The 23,802-nt window shown below is 60.0% G+C and overlaps 1 protein-coding gene across 1 annotated transcript in view; it reads right to left on the bottom strand.

Moving 5' to 3' along the window:
• Positions 1-23,802, bottom strand: part of HYDIN (HYDIN axonemal central pair apparatus protein) — a 197,935-nt gene that overhangs the window by 170,174 nt on the left and 3,959 nt on the right. The window contains 1 exon segment of the mRNA XM_064159820.1: positions 31-162. Within this exon segment, the coding sequence (XP_064015890.1) occupies positions 31-150 (120 nt within the window). The 5' untranslated portion in view covers positions 151-162.

Below are 23,802 nucleotides of genomic sequence, written 5' to 3'. Positions count from 1 at the left end.
AGCTCCTCCTTGGCCACAGCAGCTACTTACAGTCACAGGCTCCTTTGCCTCCCTGGCAAGCTTCAGCTGACCAGGAGCTGCCACAGCCCTCTGGATGCCATCAGAGGCTTTGGAAGCCCCCAGGGAGTGATGGTGCTTGCCAGTGGCCATGGCTCAGCTCACCTGGAAGGAGCAACAAGAGAGCACTGAGGAGACAGAATCCCTCTGACAGCAACCCAAAGGGTTTTGGGGTGGCCTCATGTTCTAGCACCCAGCCCAGGCAAAGCAACCACACCATGGCACTCAGTGCCAACCTGGCACCCAGCCCTGCCCAACCAACCACACCATGGCACTCAGTGCCAACCTAGCACCCAGCCCTGCCCAAACAACCACACCATGGCACTCAGTGCCAGCCTAGCACCCAGCCCTGCCCAAACAACCACACCATGGCACTCAGTGCCAACCTAGCACCCAGCCCTGCCCAAACAACCACACCATGGCACTCAGTGCCAACCTAGCACCCAGCCCTGCCCAACCAACCACACCATGGCACTCAGTGCCAACCTAGCACCCAGCCCTGCCCAACCAACCAACCACACCATGGCACTCAGTGCCAACCTAGCACCCAGCCCTGCCCAACCAACCACACCATGGCACTCAGTGCCAACCTAGCACCCAGCCCTGCCCAAACAACCAACCACACCATGGCACTCAGTGCCAACCTAGCACCCAGCCCTGCCCAAACAACCACACCATGGCACTCAGTGCCCAGCCAGCCTTGGCTCCAACCCCTCCAGCCACGGCCACTCCACCACCTCCCTGGGCAGCCCATGCCAGTGCCAATCACTCTCTCTGCCAGCAGCTTCCTCCTCACAGCCAGCCCACACCTCCCCAGGCACCTCCCTCCCCCATTTCAGTGCCAGCAGATCTGTAAGGTCACCCAGTCCAAGCCTTACCCCAGCCCTGCCTGGTCAACCACTAAGCCTGAGGGCACTGCTGGCTTCCCTCTCCTGCCCTGCTGCCCACCCTGCTCTGGCTGCAGCCAGCACACAGCTGCCTGCTGGGCTGCAGGAGGGCACTGCTGGCACCTGGGCAGCTTCTCCTCACTCACTCCATCCATCCCAGACCCATTTCAGTGTCAGCAGTTCTGTAAGACCACCGAGCCCAAGCCTTGCCCCAGCCCTGCCAGGCCACCACTAAGCCCCAGCCCTCAGCACACTGCAGAGTGGTGGTTGCACCATAAATAATCCTCCCTCTCCTCCTCCTTCCTCCCTCTCCTCCTCCTTCCTCCCTCTCCTCCTCCTTCCTCCCTCTCCTCCTCCTTCCTCCCTCTCCTCCTCCTTCCTCCCTCTCCTCCTCCTCCCTCTCCTCCTCCTCCCTCTCCTCCTCCTTCCCCCTCTCCTCCTCCTTCCCTCTCCTCTTCCTCCTCCTCCTTCCCTCTCCTCTTCCTCCTCCTCCTTCCCTCTCCTCCTCCTCCTTCCCTCTCCTCCTCCTCCTTCCCTCTTCTCCTCCTCCTCCTCCCTCCCCCTCTCCTCCTCCTCCTCTCCTCCTCCTCCTCCCTCCCCCTCTCCTCCTCCCCCTCCTCCCGATGGAGTAATTGCTTCTTTGCCTTCCTCTTGCACCGTGATGGAGGAGCAGGACAGGAGATGTGTTTATTAGGCAGAGCCAGGCTGCTCTTCAAGAGTTTTGCTCCCTCAAACCCTCTTGCCCTTAAGCAGCAAGGACATGCTCCTGGCTTAGAAACCACCTCCCTAACTGCAGCCACCCCAGCAACGGCGTCTGAAGGGAGCCAGCCAAGGAGAAGCACAACTGACAGGGCTGATCGCTTGCTCCTCCAGCCCCACTGCTAAATGGATGAGCGATTGCCAAGGGTTGCTATGCAGCAAAGCCTCAACCTATCACCTCTGCATTCCAGTCCCTTTGGCGCCAGCTAAACACAAAAGCTCTGATCACAGAAGCTGAGGTCACCAACAGGAGCTTGGGGTTAGACCTGCCTCATCCAGGCTGGTCCTGAACACCTCCAGGGAGGTTGGGGAGCACAGAAGCACAGAATGGGATCAAAGATCCCATTCTGTGCTTCTGTGCTCCCCAACCTCCCTGGGAAACCTGTGCCAGTGTCTCACCACCCTCAACCTGTGCCAGGCTCTCCCCACCCTCACTGCCAAATATTTCTTCCTCCTCTCCCAGCTCCAAGCCATTCTCCCTCCTCCTGGCACTGCCAGCCCTTGCCCAAAGTCCCTCCCCAGCTCCCCTGCAGCTCCTGCAAGGCTGCTCCGAGCTCTCCCTGGAGCCTTCTCTTCTGCAGGCTGCACAGCCCCAGACTCTCAAACCACCACCTGCCAACGATGCCATGCAGAGACCCAGAGGGCAGGCAGCAGGGACAGCTCCAGCTAGAGCAGGCTGCACAGGGACACAGCAAGGCTGAGCCTGGATGTCTCCAGGGATGAGGCCCCAAGCACCTCCCTGGGCAGCCTGCTGCAGTGTTCCAGCAGCCTGCTGGGGCAGAGCTTGTTCCTCACATCCAATCTGCATCTGCTCTGCTCTCCTCCCAGACCACTGCCCCTGCTCCTGTCGCTCCAAGCCCTTGTTCAAAGTCCCTCTGCAGGCTGCTTGTGGCCCACTTCAGGTACTGGAAAGGGGCTCTGAGGTCTCCCTGCAGCCTTGACCTCTGCAGGCTGCACAGCCCCAAGTCTGCCAGCCTGCCCCCACAGCAAAGCTTCTCCAGCAGCCTCTGATCACCTCTGTGGCCTCCTCTGGACCCTCTGCAGTAGCTCCAGGTCCTTCTTGTGCTGGGTTCCCAGAGCTGGGGGCAGTGCTGCAGGTGCCTCTTACCGCTGGGGCTGCAGGGAAGAGCTGAGCTGCCATGGACAATTCTCTGGTCCCTGGGGGCTGGCAGCCTAGCAGCAGTGACCTGCATTCTGCTGACAGGCACCACGCAGCCACTGCACACCCAAACTGGCACAAGGGGCACTGCCAGCATCCCTGACAGGCAACCCTCTTTCCCTTGCCAAACCATTGCCAGGTCCCATTTCAGGGAGCAAAGTTTGCTGCCCGTGCAGCTGGGGAGGCAAGAGGAGAAGTGGCTCCAGCTCGCCATGCCCAGGCTCCAGCTGCCTCTCACCCAGCACAAGAACCTCCACTTTCAAATGCTCCCCTCAAAGAGCAGCTCTGGGCAGGGAAGGTCCCCAGCAGGGCTGTGTGGCACAGGGCAGTCACCTCCTGCAGCTCAGCCCCGCTCCCAGCCCTGCCTCCCGAGGCCTCCACGGCCACGCTCCGGATCCTGGCTGGGGAGGGGACGCAGCCATCGTCACCTCAGCGCTGCGGCCGGCACCGGGCAGCACCAGGCAGCACCACTATCCACCAGTCTGCACCAGTATCCACCAGCCTGCACCAGTCTGCACCACTATCCACCAGCCTGCACCAGTCTGCACCACTATCCACCAGTCCGCACCACTATCCACCAGCCTGCACCACTATCCACCAGCCTGCACCACTATCCACCAGCCTGCACCACTATCCACCAGCCTGCACCACTATCCACCAGCTTGCACCACTATCCACCAGCTTGCACCACTATCCACCAGCCTGCACCACTATCCACCAGGCAGCACCACTATCCACCAGGCAGCACCACTATCCACCAGCTTGCACCACTATCCACCAGCCCGCACCACTATCCACCAGCTTGCACCACTATCCACCAGCTTGCACCACTATCCACCAGGCAGCACCACTATCCACCAGCCTGCACCACTATCCACCAGTCCGCACCACTATCCACCAGTCCGCACCACTATCCACCAGTCCGCACCACTATCCACCAGCCTGCACCACTATCCACCAGCCTGCACCACTATCCACCAGCTTGCACCACTATCCACCAGCTTGCACCACTATCCACCAGCTTGCACCACTATCCACCAGCTTGCACCACTATCCACCAGCCTGCACCACTATCCACCAGGCAGCACCACTATCCACCAGCCTGCACCACTATCCACCAGCTTGCACCACTATCCACCAGCCCGCACCACTATCCACCAGCTTGCACCACTATCCACCAGCTTGCACCACTATCCACCAGGCAGCACCACTATCCACCAGCCTGCACCACTATCCACCAGTCCGCACCACTATCCACCAGTCCGCACCACTATCCACCAGTCCGCACCACTATCCACCAGCCTGCACCACTATCCACCAGCCTGCACCACTATCCACCACCTGCACCACTATCCACCAGCTTGCACCACTATCCACCAGCTTGCACCACTATCCACCAGCTTGCACCACTATCCACCAGCCTGCACCACTATCCACCAGCCTGCACCACTATCCACCAGCTTGCACCACTATCCACCAGCCTGCACCACTATCCACCAGCTTGCACCACTATCCACCAGCTTGCACCACTATCCACCAGCCTGCACCACTATCCACCAGTCCGCACCACTATCCACCAGTCCGCACCACTATCCACCAGTGCGCACCACTATCCACCAGCCTGCACCACTATCCACCAGTCCGCACCACTATCCACCAGGCAGCACCACTATCCACCAGCCTGCACCACTATCCACCAGCCTGCACCACTATCCACCAGCCTGCACCACTATCCACCAGTGCGCAACACTATCCACCAGCCTGCACCACTATCCACCAGTCCGCACCACTATCCACCAGGCAGCACCACTATCCACCAGGCAGCACCACTATCCACCAGCCTGCACCACTATCCACCAGCCTGCACCACTATCCACCAGCCTGCACCACTATCCACCAGCCTGCACCACTATCCACCAGTCCGCACCACTATCCACCAGTCCGCACCACTATCCACCAGTGCGCACCACTATCCACCAGTGCGCACCACTATCCACCAGTGCGCACCACTATCCACCAGCCTGCACCACTATCCACCAGCTTGCACCACTATCCACCAGCTTGCACCACTATCCACCAGCCTGCACCACTATCCACCAGCCTGCACCACTATCCACCAGCTTGCACCATCCACCAGCCTGCACCACTATCCACCAGCTTGCACCACTGTCCACCAGCTTGCACCACTATCCACCAGTCCGCACCACTATCCACCAGCCTGCACCACTATCCACCAGTCCGCACCACTATCCACCAGCTTGCACCACTATCCACCAGCCTGCACCACTATCCACCAGCCTGCACTACTATCCACCAGCCTGCACCACTATCCACCAGCCTGCACCACTATCCACCAGTCCGCACCACTATCCACCAGCCTGCACCACTATCCACCACTATCCACCAGCCTGCACCACTATCCACCAGCCTGCACCACTATCCACCAGCTTGCACCACTATCCACCAGCCTGCACCACTATCCACCAGCCTGCACCACTATCCACCAACCCGCACCACTATCCACCAGTCCGCACCACTATCCACCAGCCTGCACCACTATCCACCAGCCCGCACCACTATCCACCAGCTTGCACCACTATCCACCAGCCTGCACCACTATCCACCAGCCCGCACCACTATCCACCAGCCCGCACCACTATCCACCAGCTTGCACCACTATCCACCAGCCTGCACCACTATCCACCAGTCTGCACCACTATCCACCAGTCTGCACCACTATCCACCAGTCCGCACCACTATCCACCAGCCTGCACCACTATCCACCAGCTTGCACCACTATCCACCAGCCCGCACCACTATCCACCAGCTTGCACCACTATCCACCAGCCTGCACCACTATCCACCAGTCTGCACCACTATCCACCAGTCTGCACCACTATCCACCAGTCCGCACCACTATCCACCAGCCCGCACCACTATCCACCAGCTTGCACCACTATCCACCAGCCCGCACCACTATCCACCAGCCCGCACCACTATCCACCAGCCCGCACCACTATCCACCAGCTTGCACCACTATCCACCAGCCTGCACCACTATCCACCAGTCTGCACCACTATCCACCAGTCTGCACCACTATCCACCAGTCCGCACCACTATCCACCAGCCTGCACCACTATCCACCAGCCTGCACTACTATCCACCAGCCTGCACCACTATCCACCAGCCTGCACCACTATCCACCAGCCTGCACCACTATCCACCAGTCCGCACCACTATCCACCAGCCTGCACCACTATCCACCACTATCCACCAGCCTGCACCACTATCCACCAGCCTGCACCACTATCCACCAGCTTGCACCACTATCCACCAGCCTGCACCACTATCCACCAGCCTGCACCACTATCCACCAGCCTGCACCACTATCCACCAGCTTGCACCACTATCCACCAGCCTGCACCACTATCCACCAGCCTGCACCACTATCCACCAGCCTGCACCACTATCCACCAGCCTGCACCACTATCCACCAGCCTGCACCACTATCCACCAGCCTGCACCAGCTTGCACCACTATCCACCAGCCTGCACCACTATCCACCAGCCTGCACCACTATCCACCAGTCTGCACCACTATCCACCAGCCTGCACCACTATCCACCAGCCTGCACCACTATCCACCAGCCTGCACCACTATCCACCACTATCCACCAGCCTGCACCACTATCCACCACTATCCACCAGCCTGCACCACTATCCACCAGCCTGCACCACTATCCACCAGCCTGCACCACTATCCACCAGCCTGCACCACTATCCACCACTATCCACCAGCCTGCACCACTATCCACCAGCCTGCACCACTATCCACCAGCCTGCACCACTATCCACCAGCCTGCACCAGCTTGCACCACTATCCACCAGCCTGCACCACTATCCACCAGCCTGCACCACTATCCACCAGTCTGCACCACTATCCACCAGCCTGCACCACTATCCACCAGCCTGCACCACTATCCACCAGCCTGCACCACTATCCACCACTATCCACCAGCCTGCACCACTATCCACCACTATCCACCAGCCTGCACCACTATCCACCAGCCTGCACCACTATCCACCAGCCTGCACCACTATCCACCAGCCTGCACCACTATCCACCACTATCCACCAGCTTGCACCACTATCCACCAGCCTGCACCACTATCCACCAGCCTGCACCACTATCCACCAGCCTGCACCACTATCCACCAGCCTGCACCACTATCCTCCAGCCTGCACCACTATCCACCAGCCTGCACCACTATCCACCACTATCCACCAGCCTGCACCACTATCCACCAGCCTGCACCACTATCCACCAGTCCGCACCACTATCCACCAGCCTGCACCACTATCCACCAGCCTGCACCACTATCCACCAGCCTGCACCACTATCCACCACTATCCACCAGCCTGCACCACTATCCACCAGCTTGCACCACTGTCCACCAGCCTGCACCACTATCCACCAGCCTGCACCACTATCCACCAGTCCGCACCACTATCCACCAGCCTGCACCACTATCCACCAGCCTGCACCACTATCCACCAGTCCGCACCACTATCCACCAGCCTGCACCACTATCCACCACTATCCACCAGCCTGCACCACTATCCACCAGCCTGCACCACTATCCACCAGTCCGCACCACTATCCACCAGCCTGCACCACTATCCACCAGTCCGCACCAGTATCCACCAGTCCGCCACCACTATCCACCAGCTTGCACCACTATCCACCAGTCCGCCACCACTATCCACCAGTATGCACCAGCCTGCACCAGTCCGCACCAGTCTCCACTAATACCTACCCCTATGCACCAGCCTGCACCAGTCTGCACCAGTATCCACCAGTCAGCACCAGTACCCACTAATACCTACCCCTACGCACCAGCCTGCACCAGTCTGCACCAGTCCACACCAGTACCCACTAATACCTACCCCTACGCACCAGTCCGCACCAGTATCCACCAGTATGCACCACTATCCACCAGTCTGCACCAGTCTGCACCAGTCCCACCAGTCTCCACTAATACCTACCCCTGCGCACCAGCCTGCACCAGTATCTACCAGTCTGCACCAGTATGCACCACTATCCACCAGCCTGCACCAGTATCTACCAGTCTGCACCAGTATGCACCACTATCCACCAGCCTGCACCAGTATCTACCAGTCTGCACCAGTATGCACCACTATCCACCAGCCTGCACCAGTATCTACCAGTCTGCACCAGTATGCACCACTATCCACCAGCCTGCACCAGTATCTACCAGTCTGCACCAGTATGCACCACTATCCACCAGTCCGCACCAGTATCCACCAGTCCGCACCAGTCCCACCAGCATCCACTAATACCTACCCCTGCGCACCAGCCTGCACCAGTGCGCAGCACCGCGGAGCAGGGCACCAGCAGGCACTCCGCGCTGCCGCCCGCCCGTGCGCGGCACAGCTCCGGCTCGGTTGCCGCAGCAACGAGCCCCAAACAGCGCAAGGCAGAGGGCGGAACGGGGAGGGGAGGCGGCGGCGGGGCCGGGGCTGGGCGCGGGCACTGACTGCACACCCGTGCGAGGCGCCCGGCCAGGGCGTCCTGGGCAACAGCGCCAGCCAGGGCAGGCTGCGCAGGGGCACAGCCAGGCTGAGCCTGGATGCCTGCAGGGATGGGGCCTCAGCCACCTTCCAGGGCAGCCTGTGCCAGGCTCTCCCAACCTCACCCTGCAGTTTAGAGGTAGCAGATCCCAGCTCACAGCTTCACCGGCGGCAGGGGGGTAAAAGGGACCTCCGAGGCCACCCTGTGCAACCCCTGCACGGAGAGGAGAGAAGAGGAGAGGAGAGGAGAGGAGAGGAGAGGAGAGGAGAGGAGAGGAGAGGAGAGGAGAGGAGAGGAGAGGAGAGGAGAGGAGAGGAGAGGAGAGGAGAGGAGAGGAGAGGAGAGGAGAGGAGAGGAGAGGAGAGGAGAGGAGAGGAGAGGAGAGGAGAGGAGAGGAGAGGAGAGGAGAGGAGAGGAGAGGAGAGGAGAGGAGAGGAGAGGAGAGGAGAGGAGAGGAGAGGAGAGGAGAGGAGAGGAGAGGAGAGGAGAGGAGAGGAGAGGAGAGGAGAGGAGAGGAGAGGAGAGGAGAGGAGAGGAGAGGAGAGGAGAGGAGAGGAGAGGAGAGGAGAGGAGAGGAGAGGAGAGGAGAGGAGAGGAGAGGAGAGGAGAGGAGAGGAGAGGAGAGGAGAGGAGAGGAGAGGAGAGGAGAGGAGAGGAGAGGAGAGGAGAGGAGAGGAGAGGAGAGGAGAGGAGAGGAGAGGAGAGGAGAGGAGAGGAGAGGAGAGGAGAGGAGAGGAGAGGAGAGGAGAGGAGAGGAGAGGAGAGGAGAGGAGAGGAGAGGAGAGGAGAGGAGAGGAGAGGAGAGGAGAGGAGAGGAGAGGAGAGGAGAGGAGAGGAGAGGAGAGGAGAGGAGAGGAGAGGAGAGGAGAGGAGAGGAGAGGAGAGGAGAGGAGAGGAGAGGAGAGGAGAGGAGAGGAGAGGAGAGGAGAGGAGAGGAGAGGAGAGGAGAGGAGAGGAGAGGAGAGGAGAGGAGAGGAGAGGAGAGGAGAGGAGAGACTGGAATAGAATAGAACAGAACAGGAGGGGATAGAAAAGGATAGGATAGATCAGGATAGGATATGATAGGACAGGATAGGACAGGATAGGATAGAATAGGATAGGATAGGATAGAACAGAAGAGGATAGGTTAGAATTGGACAGGATAGGACAGGGCAGGGCAGGGCAGGGCAGGACAAGAGAAGAGAGGAGAGGATAGAATAGGAGAGCATAGGACGAGACAGGATAGAATAGAATAGGATAGGACAGGACACAATAGGATAGGATAGAACAAGATAGGACAGGACAGAAGAGGAGAGGATAGAACAGAACAGGATAGAATAGAACAGGACAGGGCAGGACAGGATACACTGGAATAGAATAGAACAGGATAGAACAGAATAGAACAGAACACAACAGGATAGGATAGAAACAAACAGGTTGGAAGAGCTCCAAGCTAATCCAGCCCAACCTAGCACCCAGCCCTGCCCAACCAACCACACCATGGCTCCCAGTGCCAACCTAGCACCCAGCCCTGCCCAAACAACCACACCATGGCACTCAGTGCCAACCTAGCACCCAGCCCTGCCCAAACAACCACACCATGGCACCCAGTGCCAACCTAGCACCCAGCCCTGCCCAAACAACCACACCATGGCACTCAGTGCCAACCTAGCACCCAGCCCTGCCCAAACAACCACACCATGGCACTCAGTGCCAACCTAGCACCCAGCCCTGCCCAAACAACCACACCATGGCACTCAGTGCCCAGCCACCCTTGGCTCCAACCCCTCCAGCCACGGCCACTCCACCACCTCCCTGGGCAGCCCATGCCAGTGCCAATCACTCTCTCTGCCAGCAGCTTCCTCCTCACAGCCAGCCCACACCTGCCCTGCCACAGCTTCAGCCTGGGGCCCCTTCTGCTGCTGCTGCCTGCCTGGCACCAGAGCCCAACCCCACCTGGCTACAGCCTCCCTGCAGGCAGCTGCAGGCAGCAATCAGCTCTGCCCTGAGCCTCCTCTGCTGCAGCCTGCACCCCCCCAGCTCCCTCAGCCTCTCCTCACAGGGCTGTGCTCCAGGCCCCTCCCCAGCCTTGCTGCCCTTCTCTCAGCACCTTCCAGCACCTCAGCAGCTCTCTGCAATTCAGGAGCCCACAGCTGCACACAGCACTCCAGGGCTGGCCTGAGCAGGGCTGGGCACAGGGGCACAAGAACCTCCCTTCTCCTGCTGCCCACACTGCTCCTCAGCCAGCCCAGGATGCCACTGGCTCTGCTGCCCACCTGGGCACACTGCTGCCTCCTCTGCAGCTGCTCTCTCACAGCACCCCCAGGGCCCTCTCTGCCTGCCTGCTCTCAGCCCCTCTGGCCCCAGCCTGCACTGCTGCTTGGGGCTGCTGTGGCCAAAGTGCACAACCTGCCCTTGGCCTTCTTCACTCTCATCCCCTTGGCCTCTGCCCACCCATTTCCATGACCCTCTGAGATTCAAGGCTCAGCTGCAGCCCAGCCCCTCCTGCTCAGGAGCTGTCAGCCTCACTCCCGAGTTCTCCTTCCCCATCCTCACATCTGCAGCTCACAAAGTTGGTCTGAGCAGCCTCTCTCTGCCAAGGACAAAAGCAGTGACCCAAGGAGCCTGTGTGTGACTTGCTCTCACAGTGCAAAGCCTTCCTAGGGCACTCCAAGCAGCTCACCTCATTAAGGAGGACGAGAGGGAACAGATGGAAGCAGAAAAAGAAGCTGTCAGCTGCCAACCACTGACCCCATCCGACTCCAGCCCTCACCCCACTGGCAGGAGCACAACTGCCTGCTCTTGGAAGGACAGCAAGGCCAGGAGGAGCTCAGGTGGGCAATAAACAGCAGGAGCAGATGAAGGCTGGGTGAGGAAGAGCTCCCTTTGCCAGGAACAATGTCCTTCACTATCAGGAGGACAACACATCCAGGTCTGGGAGCCTTCCTGCCCCTGCAGGCAGCCACCAGCCTGAAGCCTTTCCAGCACACCTCTGCCTCCAGGCACCAGCAAAGTGCCAGTGCAGGAGCTGGGAGCCCCAGCAGGAGTCTCACAACCCACGGCTCAGCTATTGGAGCATCCCAGGAACGCCTCAGCAGAGCCAGGGGGTGTCCTGCAAGCCAGAGCCTGGGAGAAGGGAACTCTATCCACTTCCAAGGTGTTTGCTTCCCTCCCGTCCCCAGAGCATCCCCCTTGGGCTCTGCAACTTCTCTTTACCAAGCAGCAGAGGAGCTTGAGGGCATTCAGGGCACATTCCCTTTACCAACCCAAACCCTTCTCTGCTTGCCTAAAGACAGGGGAAGGTCACCCACTGCATTCCAGAGTCACAGCTGGCACTGGGCTGGAAGGGACCCTCCGAGGGCATCCTCTGCAACCCCCTGCAGGCAGCAGGGACAGCTCCAGCCAGAGCAGGCTGCACAGGGACACAGCCAGGCTGAGCCTGGATGGCCCAAGGGATGTGGCCTCAAGCACTTCCCTGGGCAGCCTGTGCCAGGCTCTCCCTACCCCCCCTGGGCACAACTCCCTCCTGATGCCAACCTAACTCTGCCCTGCTCCACTTCCAAACCATTGCCTTCAGCCTGTGCCCACAGCCCCTTCTGAGCAGTCCCTCCCCAGCCTGCCTGCAGCTCCCCTGCAGACCTTGAACTGTAGCTCTCAGCTCTCCCTGCAGCCTTCTCCTCCCCAGGCTGCACAGCCCCAACTCTGCCAGGCTGTGCCCACAGCAGAGCTGCTGCAGCAGCCTCTCAGCGTCTCGGTGCCCTCCTCTGGCCCCTCTCCAGCAGCTCCATCATGCAGAGGGAAATGAAGATGTCAGCTTGCCCTGCATCAGCTTCTCCCCAGGCTGCTGCCTGCCAGCAGGCTCCTGTCCCCCGGGAGACAGAAGGTGTCACACTCCACACTGGCTGTGGGCTCAGGCACCCTGCAGGCAAGCTACAGACTCAGCCAGCTGAGAAGCTTGAAGAGGGCAGTGAGAGGGCACTGAGCAGCCAGCTGGAGCCCTCAGCACCCCCTGCCCCTAAAGGCACACGCAGCAGGGCAAGGGAACCTCTGCCCAGGCACCAGGACCTTCTAGAGGCATCCATCAGGGAACTTCTAACTGAGAAAGAAGCAGCTGCAGTCTCTCTGCAGCACAGCCTGAAGGCAGAGAGCCTCCTTTCAATCCCCCTGGCTGCTGCTCCCACCTCTTTAAGCAGGAGCTGGGTGGGAATTTCACCCAGGCAGGTCCCTGATGGCTCGCAGGGAGGTGGCTTTGCTTCCCTGCTCCTGGGACTGGAAGGGAGAGCTTCCTGCACTGCTTGCAACCTGTTAGCTCTTGTCCTGGCTGCTCTGGCCAGCCCTCAGAGCTTCTTCTCCAACTGGGATCTCGTGGAAGATAGAGCTGGCATCAAGCAGGCTCCGTCAGACCTCCACAAGGAGCTGCAAGGGCCCCTGAGGGACCTCCTTCTGGAGCAGAGCTGCAGCATCAGCCCAGCAGCGAGAGCAGGGAGCCAGCTCGTGTGTAACACTTCTCCAGCAGCAAAGGCAGTGGCAGCTCCGCAGGCAGGCTCTGGAAGGCTCCAGCTGCCTCCTCTGCTCTTCCCCAGCCCTCCCTCCCCGGGCAGAGGCAGCAGATCCCAGAGCAGAGCTCCCCTTGGAGAGAGCAGCTGAGCATCCAGCAGCAGCTCTGCTCCTCACGGCTCAGCAAGCTCCTCTGCCTGGCTGGATGTGCTGCTGCCTCCTTGGCCTCAGCTCCAGAGAGGCCCCCGGGGAGCTCAGCCCAGCCCCTCCACACTGGCAAGCTTTGCTGGGCACATCTCTGAGCCAGCCCCTGCACAGCAGGGCAGCCCTGGCTGGCCAAGCAGAGCAGCAGAGCAGCAGGGGAGCAGCACTCACTCGGCAGCAGAGGATTTGTCCTTCCCAGCAGCCAAAGGGATGCCACTGGCAGGGAGCTCTGAGGGCACACAACCCTCTGAGCAGCCCATGCCTGGCCCTGCTGCTCTTGCCCCCCCTCCAAAAGCTAGGGCAGCACTCAGCTCTCAGATGCATCCTGCCTGCCTGGGAACTGACCCTGCCCTTGTCCTCCCTGCCTGGAATCCTGATGGGAGCCCACAGCCAGGTGCCAGGCTGGGATCAGCTGGCAGGGAGCACAACAAAAGGCAGACCTCAAGTGCAAGCTCTCTCATCCCCTTGGCCTCTGCCCACCCATGCAGCCTGCCCAGGTCCCTCTGCAGGGCTCTGCTGCCCTCCAACAGCTCCACAGCTGCTCCTGGCTTGCTGCCATCTGCAGCCTCACTGCTGCTGGACTCAATGCCCTGCTCCAGAGCATCACTGAAGAGACTGCACAGGCCTGTGCCCAGCACTGCTCCCTGGGGCACAGCACTGGTGCCAGCTGGGCACCATTCACCACCACTGCCTGTGCCCAGCCTTCCTGTCAGTTCCTGACCCATACCAGAATGACTCTGTCCCAGCCATGAGCTGCCAGCTGTGCCAGGAGCTGCTTGTGGCAGAGGTGCCAAAGGCTTTGCTGCACTCCAGGCAGGCTCCATCCACACTCAGCAGGCAGGAAGCTGATTCCTTCCCTCTGGCCACAGAATCCTTCTCCTGCCCTTCAAGCTCCCAGACCCATTTGCCCTCCCCTGCAGTACAGGCTCCAGGAGATAATGCCTGTGGTGCCCCTGGATGCCAGCCCCAGGCAGAGGCTCCCCAGCTCCCTGCTTCCTTGTAAAGAAGAGAAAAGGCTCCTGGCTTGGGCAGGGGTTTGCTTTCAAGCAGCCTTCTGCCAGCCTCATGCCTGTGCCCTAAGTGTCACCTGCCTCAGCAGCACAGAGCAGAGGCAGCAGAGGTTATCTGCCTGGCACAGTGCCAGGAGCTGTGCCATGGACCAAGCACCCCATGGCAATCAAAGCAGCCCTTTTTTAGCAGCCTTTATCTCCAGTCTGCATGCAGAAGGAGATGCCAACCCCTGCTGCCAGGCAACAGCACTGGGAAAGCCACAGCACAGAGGGCACTGAACTGCTCTGGACCTGTGGTGCTGCTGGGAACAGTGGGCACAGTGCCCTGCTTGGCTGTGGCACACAGGCTGGAAGAAGCACCAAGGGCCCTAGAAGCTAAGAGCAGCCTAGAGTCAGGGGCAGCACAGGAAGGGTATCTGCTCTAAGGGGCTGGATTCAGGGATTCATGGAATGGGGTTGGGTTGGATGGGACCTTAATGATTGTCCTGCAGGGACAGCTCCCACCAGCACAGGGTGCTCAAGGTCTCATCCAGGCTGGCACTGAACACCTCCAGGGAGGTGGTGGGGCACAGAAGCACAGAATGGGATCTTGATCCCATTCTGTGCTTCTGTGCCCCACCACCTCCCTGAGCAACCTGTGCCAGTGTCTCACAACCCTCAACCTGTGCCAGGCTCTCCCCACCCTCACTGCCAACTATTTCATGTGGCAGAGTTGGGGCTGTGCAGCCTGGGGAGGAGAAGGCTGCAGGGAGAGCTTAGAGCAGCCTTGCAGTGCCTGAAGGGGCTGCAGGGGAGCTGGGGAGGGACTTTGGGCAAGGGCTGGCAGTGCCAGGAGGAGGGAGAATGGCTTTGAGCTGGGAGAGGGAGAGTGGAGAGGAGGAAGAAAGCCATGGACTAGGTTGGGTTGGAAGGGAGCTCAAAGATCAACCAGTGCCAACCCCCCTGCCATCAGCAAGGATGTCTGCTTGGGTGCTTAAGGCCTCATCCAGCCTGGCACTGAACACCTCCAGGGAGGTGGTGGAGCACAGAAGCACAGAATGGGATCAAAGATTACAGAAAAGATCACATCAAAGATCCCATTCTGCTTCTGTGCTCCACCACCTCCCAGGGCAGCCTGTGCCAGAGCCTCACCACCCTCCTACTGAAGAATTCCTTCCTCAAGTCCACTCTCATCCAGCCTGGCACAGAGCACCTCCCTGGGCAGCCTGTGCCAGGCTCTCACCACCCTCCTACTCCTTCCCCAGCTCCACTCTCAGCCTGCTCTGCCTCAGCTCCAAACCATTCCCCCTTGGCCTGCCTCAGCCCCCCTCAGCCAAAGGCTCTCTGCAGCCTCCCTGCAGGCTCCCTTCAGACCCTGGCAGCAGCTCTGAGGTGCCCCTGGAGCCTTCTCCTCTGCAGGCTGCACCCCCCCAGCTCCCTCAGCAGTGCCCACAGCAGAGCTGCTCCAGCCCTGGCACCACCTCTGTGCCCTCCTCTGTGCCCTCCTTGTGCTGGGGCCAGCAGAGCTGCAGGCAGGAGTGGAGGTGAGGTCTGAGCAGAGCCCAGGGGCACAATGCCCTCTCCTGCCCTGCTGCCCACCCTGCTCTGGCTGCAGCCAGCACACAGCTGCCTGCTGGGCTGCAGGAGGGCACTGCTGGCACCTGGGCAGCTTCTCCTCACTCACTCCATCCACCCCAGACCCATTTCAGTGCCAGCAGATCTGTAGGACCATCGAGCCCAAGCCTTACCCCAGCCCTGCCAGGTCACCCATTCTGCCAGCAGGTGCCCAGAGGTCCCTTCCAACCCCACACCAGGTTGGCATCCTGTGCTAAGCCAAGTCCACGTCGCAGAGGCCCTGGGCAGGCTCCTTGCTCTAGAGACAGCTGCTCCAGAACGACTGCATCTTGCCCAACAGAGGCAGCAGCAAGCAAGGCTCCAGGGCTGGCCCTGCTCCAGCAGCTCCATCCCCCTCACATCAGCTGCACTACCACCAAACTGAGCAGGAGGCTTCATTTCTTCTGCTCCAAATATCTCCACAGGCAGAAACAAGAGGGAGGGGGAAGAATAAATCAGCTTCTGCATCTGAGGTGGAGGCTCTGAAGGTCCTGCAGAGTTCTCTGCCCAAAGAGCAAACAGAGCCAGCTACAGCTGCCTCTTGTCTTCCCCTCTCCATCCCATCGCCAGCTGCACTGCTGGGGGCAGCTGCTGGGGTAAGGCTGAGTGACACAGGGCAGGGAGGAAGCCTCAGACAGTCCTCTGTGGGGGTCAGGGACAGCCAGATTGGGCCCTCCCCACACCCCCAAGGCTGCTTTGGCCTCTTCTCTGCTGCTCCAGGATGCAGCTTGCTGGGACCACACAGAAACTCCTTCAGCCTCCTCTCTGCTGATCCAAGCTCCAATCTGCCTTCAGCCTCCTCTCTGCTGATCCAAGCTCCAATCTGCCTTCAGCCTCCTCTGCTGATCCAAGCTCCAAACTGCCTTCAGCTTCCTCTCTGCTGATCCAAGCTCCAATCTGCCTTCAGCCTCCTCTCTGCTGATCCAAGCTCCAATCTGCCTTCAGCTTCCTCTCTGCTGATCCAAGCTCCAAACTGCCTTCAGCTTCCTCTGCTGATCCAAGCTCCAAACTGCCTTCAGCCTCCTCTGCTGATCCAAGCTCCAATCTGCCTTCAGCCTCCTCTGCTGATCCAAGCTCCAAACTGCCTTCAGCCTCCTCTCTGCTGATCCAAGCTCCAATCTGCCTTCAGCCTCCTCTCTGCTGATCCAAGCTCCAATCTGCCTTCAGCCTCCTCTCTGCTGATCCAAGCTCCAATCTGCCTTCAGCTTCCTTTGCTGATCCAAGCTCCAAACTGCCTTCAGCTTCCTCTGCTGATCCAAGCTCCAATCTGCCTTCAGCTTCCTCTGCTGATCCAAGCTCCAAACTGCCTTCAGCTTCCTCTGCTGATCCAAGCTCCAAACTGCCTTCAGCTTCCTCTGCTGATCCAAGCTCCAATCTGCCTTCAGCCTCCTCTGCTGATCCAAGCTCCAAACTGCCTTCAGCTTCCTCTGCTGATCCAAGCTCCAAACTGCCTTCAGCTTCCTCTGCTGATCCAAGCTCCAATCTGCCTTCAGCCTCCTCTGCTGATCCAAGCTCCAATCTGCCTTCAGCTTCCTCTGCTGATCCAAGCTCCAAACTGCCTTCAGCTTCCTCTCTGCTGATCCAAGCTCCAAACTGCCTTCAGCTTCCTCTCTGCTGATCCAAGCTCCAAACTGCCTTCAGCTTCCTCTGCTGATCCAAGCTCCAAACTGCCTTCAGCTTCCTCTGCTGATCCAAGCTCCAAACTGCCTTCAGCTTCCTCTCTGCTGATCCAAGCTCCAATCTGTCTTCAGCTTCCTCTCTGCTGATCCAAGCTCCAAACTGCCTTCAGCTTCCTCTGCTGATCCAAGCTCCAATCTGCCTTCAGCTTCCTCTGCTGATCCAAGCTCCAAACTGCCTTCAGCTTCCTCTCTGCTGATCCAAGCTCCAATCTGCCTTCAGCCTCCTCTGCTGATCCAAGCTCCAATCTGCCTTCAGCTTCCTCTCTGCTGATCCAAGCTCCAATCTGCCTTCAGCCTCCTCTGCTGATCCAAGCTCCAAACTGCCTTCAGCTTCCTCTGCTGATCCAAGCTCCAATCTGCCTTCAGCTTCCTCTCTGCTGATCCAAGCTCCAAACTGCCTTCAGCCTCCTCTGCTGATCCAAGCTCCAATCTGCCTTCAGCCTCCTCTCTGCTGCTCAGGCCCAGAGGCAGGGACCTGCTGGAGACACCCAGGGCAGGCTGGGAGGATGCTGAAGGGCCTGGAGCATCTCTGCTGTGGAGGAAGGCTGAGAGCCCTGGGGCAGGGTACTGTGGAGAGGAGAAGGCTGAGAGGGGACCTGAGCAGTGGCTGCAAAGGCCTGAGGGGTGGGTGCCAGGATAGAGGTGCCAGGATGAAGGTGCCAGGCTCGTTGGGGGGTGCCCAGAGGCAGGACAAGGTACAACAGGTAGGAGCTGGCACCCAGCAGGTTCCAGCTGAGCAGGAGGAGAAAGCTGTTTGGTGTGAGGCTGCTGGAGCCTGGAGCAGGCTGTCCAGAGAGGCTGTGGAGTCTCTGCAGAGCTTCCAACCCCCCCTGGGCACTGTGCTGCTGGGCAGGCTGCTGTGGGTGCCAGGCTGGGGCAGAGGGATTGGGCTGGGTGAGCTCCAGAGGTATTATTAGGATATAATTCAAGGGGCCCCAGGCTGAAGCTGTGGCAGGGCAGGTGTGGGCTGGCTGTGAGGAGAAAGCCCCTGGCAGAGAGAGTGATTGGCACTGGCATGGGCTGCCCAGGGAGGTGGTGGAGTGGCCGTGGCTGGAGGGGTTGGAGCCAAGGCTGGCTGGGCACTGAGTGCCATGGTGTGGTTGTTTGGGCAGGGCTGGGTGCTAGGCTGGCACTGAGTGCCATGCTCTGGTTGGTTGGGCAGGGCTGGGTGCTAGGCTGGCACTGAGTGCCATGGTGTGCTTGATTGGGCAGGGCTGGGTGCTAGGCTGGCACTGAGTGCTATGCTCTGGTTGCCTGGCTGGGGCTGGGTGCTAGGTTGGCACTGAGTGCCATGGTGTGGTTGGTTGGGCAGGGCTGGGTGCCAGGCTGGCCTGGCTGAGCTCAGAGCTCTCTGCCATGCTGCCTGGGGCTCTGTGCCCTCGCTCAGTACTAAGCCTCTCTGCAGACCTCAGCCAGGTTCTGCCCTCACCTCCCTCAGCTCCTCCTGTGTCTGGAGCCTTTGGTGCCTGCTGGAGCAGAGCCTTGCCCTGCTCTCTCTGCAGGGCACTCCACCAAGGCCACCTCAGTCCCCACATCTTCCTCCTGCCATCACTCACAGCTCTGTTGGGGACAGCCACAGAAGGGGAGGCCTCAACAGCAGAGCTGCCCAGGAGCTGGGTGGGAGCAGAAGGTGGCTGAGGGGAATGCAGACAACGAAGCTGCAGAGCTGCAGCCTTCTGAGGGCCTCCTTCCCTCCAGCAGCAGAGCTCCAGGCCAGGGCAGCACTCACTAAAGCCTGCAGGTTTCCTGCCCACTTTATTCCTTGCTAATTACTGCTTCATTACTCCTGCTCCTGCTCCCCAGACTGCTGCTGTCATTGGCTCCTTCAGGGCATGGCTCAGGCCACTTCAACCCTACAAACAGTGACAGGATTCACAGCTGCACTGATTGGGACCCTCCGAGGGCATCCTCTGCAACTCCCCTGCAAGCAGCAGGGACAGCTCCAGCCAGAGCAGGCTGCACAGGGACACAGCCAGGCTGAGCCTGAGTGTCTGCAGGGCTGGAGCCTCAAGCACCTCCCTGAGCAGCCTGCTCCCTCAGCTGCCCCTCCCCAGCCCTCTGCTCCAGACCCTTCTCCACCTTCCTTGCCCTTCTCTGCACCTGCTCCACCTCCCCAATGTCCTTCTGGGACTGAGGGACCCAAAACTGACCCCAGGATCCAAGCTGTGACCTCCCCAGTGCCCAGTCCAGGGGCACAATCCCTGCCCTGCTCCTACTGCCCAGCTGGCTGCAGCCTCCTCTCAGGGAGCTGCACAGAGCAATGAGCTCTGCCTCAGCCTCCTCTGCCCCACACTGCACACCCCCAGCTCCCTCAGCTGCCCCTCCCCAGACCTCTGCTCCAGACCCTTCCCCACCTTCCCTGCCCTGCCCTGGACCTGCTCCAGCTCCTCAGTGTCCTTCTGGGGGTGAGGGACCCAAAACTGACTCCAGAATTTGAGCTGTGCCCTCAGCAGAGCCCAGCCCAGGGGCACAATCCCTGCCCTGCTCCTGCTGCCCACAGCATTGCTGATCCAGCCCAGGCTGCTGGTGCCCTTCTTGCCCACCTGGGCACCCCCTGGCTCCTCTCCAGCCAGCTGTAGCCCAACATCCTCAGGTCTTTCTCTACCAGGCAGTTTCCAGCCACGCTGCAACTAAGCCTTGAGTGTCCATGGGGTTGTTGTGATCCAAGGGCAGGACCTGGCACAAATCCTGTGCCAGGGAAGTTGTCCCTCTGAGAATTGTCTGAAGAGAAGAGACACAGAGTCACAGCTGGCACTGGGCTGGAAGGGACCCTCCAGGGTCACCTTGTGCAAGCCCCTGCAGGCAGCAGGGACAGCTCCAGCCAGAACAGGCTGCACAGGGACACAGCCAGGCTGAGCCTGGATGTCTCCAGGGATGAGGCCTCAAGCACCAACCTGGGCAGCCTGTGCCAGCCTCTCCCCACCCTCACTCTGCACAACTCCCTCTTGATGCCAACCTAACTCTGCCCTGCTCCAGCTCCAAACCATTTCCCTCAGCCTGTCCCCACAGCCCCTTCTGAGCAGTCCCTCCCCAGCCTGCCTGCAGCTCCCCTGCAGACACTGAACTGCAGCTCTGAGCTCTCCCTGCAGCCTCTCTTCCTGAGGTCAGGCTGAGAGAGCTGAAGGTGTTCAGCCTAGAGGAGAGAAGGCTCCAGAGAGACCTTCTGGTGGCTTCTCAGTGCTGAAAAGAGGCTCTGGGGACAGATTTTTAGCAGGACCTGTTGTGGCAGGCCAAGGGGGGGATGGTTTGAACTGGAAGAAGGAGATGGAGAGAAGGAAGAAATGGTTGGCAGTGAGGGTGGGGAGAGCCTGACCTCCTCTTCTCCAGGATGACCAAGCCCAATCCCTCAGCCTCTCCATCCCTTTAAGAGCTCCAAGCCCCTAGCAGAGCTCCCCAGAGGTTTCCAAGTCTAAAGCCTGTATTTACAACAGAGAACTTGCCCAAGGAATGCTCTCAGGACAGAGAGGCAAGTCCCTGCCATGAATACAAATCTCTGGGCTTCCCCTCCCCTCTTCCAGAGTGGAACCAAAGCCAGCTGAGGGTTTATGAAGTGTGGCCTCTTCTCCACAAATCACAGCCTCATGAGCATCCTGCACTCCATCAGGCTGTGATCTGCACTTGAGGCCAAGGTCCTGGCAGTCATTAAGCACTCAGCTCACCCTGCAGCTTCCAGGCTGCACTCTCAGCCCAGCTCAGCAGCAGCAGCAGCAGCTCCACTGCTCTGCACAGCACAGCCAAGCTTGGGATCTTCCTCTCTCCTCACTCCCACTGTGGCAGCTGCAGCCAGGGCTGTGTGCTCCAAGCCAGAAGGGATTCATGGAATGGGTTGGGTTGGAAGGGAACTCAAAGATCAATCAGTGCCAACCCCTCTGCCATCTGCAGGGATGTCTGCAACGTGGCTTGGGTGCTCAAGGACTCATCCAGCCTGGCACTGAACACCTCCAGGGAGGTGGTGGAGCACAGAAGCACAGAATGGGATCAAAGATCACAGCAAAGATCACATCAAAGATCCCATTCTGTGCTCCTGTGCTCCACCACCTCCCTGGGCAGCCTGTGCCAGGCTCTCACCACCCTCCTACTGAAGAATTCCTTCCTCAAGTCCACTCTCATCCAGCCTGGCACAGAACACCTCCCTGGGCAGCCTGTGCCAGGCTCTCACCACCCTCACACTGCACAACTCCTTCCCCAGCTCCACTCTCAGCCTGCTCTGCCTCAGCTCCAAACCATTGCCCCTTGGCCTGCCTCAGCCCCCCTCAGCCAAAGGCTCTCTGCAGCCTCCCTGCAGGCTCCCTCCAGGCCCTGGCAGCAGCTCTGAGGTGCCCCTGGAGCCTTCTCCTCCCCAGGCTGCACCCCCCCAGCTCCCTCAGCAGTGCCCACAGCAGAGCTGCTCCAGCCCTGGCACCACCTCTGTGCCCTCCTCTGTGCCCCCTTGTGCTGGGGCCAGCAGAGCTGCAGGCAGGAGTGGAGGTGAGGTCTGAGCAGAGCCCAGGGGCACAATGCCCTCTCCTGCCCTGCTGCCCACCCTGCTCTGGCTGCAGCCAGCACACAGCTGCCTGCTGGGCTGCAGGAGGGCACTGCTGGCACCTGGGCAGCTTCTCCTCACTCACTCCATCCACCCCAGACCCATTTCAGTGCCAGCAGATCTGTAGGACCACCGAGCCCAAGCCTTACCCCAGCCCTGCCAGGCCTCCCCCTCTCTTGCCCTGCTGCCCACACTCCTCCTTCACTGAGGGATGGAAGGGAAATGCTGGAAGCAAACTGAAGGAGGCAAAAGCACTGTAAAGGAAGGGATGCTGAGCCCAAGGTGCAGCTCAGCCTTCTTTACCTGACCCAAGCCTCCCTGCAGGATCCCTTCAGCTCCTGGAGGGTCCCTTGGACCAAAAGCTGCCCAGATGCTTGCAGTGATGCCTCCAGCCCCACACACTCCTGCTGTGGGCACACCATTGCCCAAAAAGGGGCACTGAGCTGTCCAGCAGCCACCTTGGAGTGGACTTTGTGACCTCCTCCTCCCTTCCCCAGGCAGATTCCATCCCATGGCACTGAGCTGTGCTCCATCACCAAGCCAGGGGCAGGCAGGTGATTAGGAAGCATTTAATCACCAGGGGCGTCTGGAGGCTGGGATCAAGGAACGTCACCACCGCAGCCCCCTTCATTCCTCACTCTAATTGAGGCTTCACTGCTGGCTGCCTGCTGGGTCATTGTTTTGAGGCACAGCCACCTGACAGCTCAGGACCTGAGGGGGGGCAGCTCTGCAGGAGCCCTGACTGCAGCACTTGTCCATTCATCTGGCAGCCATCCCCATAATGATCTCTGCCTTCAGCCACCAACAACCCCCAAACACTGACCCACTCCTCCCCACTAAGCCCCAATTGAGACAAATCAATCCAGGGCCAAGTGACAGCCTTTTCTCCAGCCCCTTCTCCCTGCCAGGCTCTCCCTGCCAGGCCAACTGCCTTCTCTTAGCAAGCAGCAGGCACCCTCCTGCAGCCAGGCCAAGGGAGAGGCTCACTCAGCACAGAATCACAGAGCTGCTGGCCTTGGAAAAGCTCTCTGAGAGCATCCAGACCAAGCAGCAGCAACTCAGCCCCACCCTGGGCACCAAACCCTCTGCCCAGGTGCCATGGCCACACAGCTCTGCAGCACCTCCAGCCAGGGGCACTCCCTGGGCAGCCTCTGCCAAGCCCTGACCACTGCACCAGCAGAGACATTTCTCCTCCTCTCCAGCCTGCCTGAGGGGCCTGACAGCCCTGTCTGGGGAGGAAATTGTTCCTCAGGGATAAACCAAACCTCCCCTGGCACAATTCCAGCCCAGGTCCTCTCCTCCTGTGCCCTGAGCCCAGGGGGCAGAGCCCAGCCCCAGCTGGCTGCAGCCTCCTCTCAGGGAGCTGCACAGAGCAATGAGCTCTGCCTCAGCCTCCTCTGCCCCACACTGCACAACCCCAGCTCCCTCAGCTGCCCCTCCCCAGCCCTCTGCTCCAGGCCCTTCCCACCTTTGTTGCCCTTCTCTGGACCTGCTCCAGCTCCTCAGTGTCCCTCTGGGAGTGAGAGGCCCAAAACTGACCCCAGAACTTGAGCTGTGACTTCCCCAGTGCCCAGTCCAGGGACACAATCCTTGCCCTGCTCCTTGCTGCCATTGCTGCTCCAGGCCAGGCTGCTGGTGCCCTTCTTGCCCACCTGGGCAGCCCCTGGCTCCTCTTCAAGCAGCAGTCCCAGATCCTTTTCCACCAGGCAGCCTCCACTAAGGGAATCACAGAATCACTCAGGGTTGGAAGGGAGCAGAAGGACCATGCCAGGGTTGGAAGGGACCCAAAATGACCCCAGGATTCCAGGTGCAGCCTCAGCAGTGCTGAGCAGAGGGGCAGGACATGTTCCCCTCTCCTCTGGAG

Source organism: Pogoniulus pusillus, chromosome 20 (genome assembly GCF_015220805.1).
Source record: "Pogoniulus pusillus isolate bPogPus1 chromosome 20, bPogPus1.pri, whole genome shotgun sequence".
In the NCBI taxonomy this organism is placed as follows: domain Eukaryota; kingdom Metazoa; phylum Chordata; class Aves; order Piciformes; family Lybiidae; genus Pogoniulus; species Pogoniulus pusillus.
Note: the sequence above shows the minus strand (reverse complement) of the source record. Positions and strands in the feature narration are given on the sequence as shown.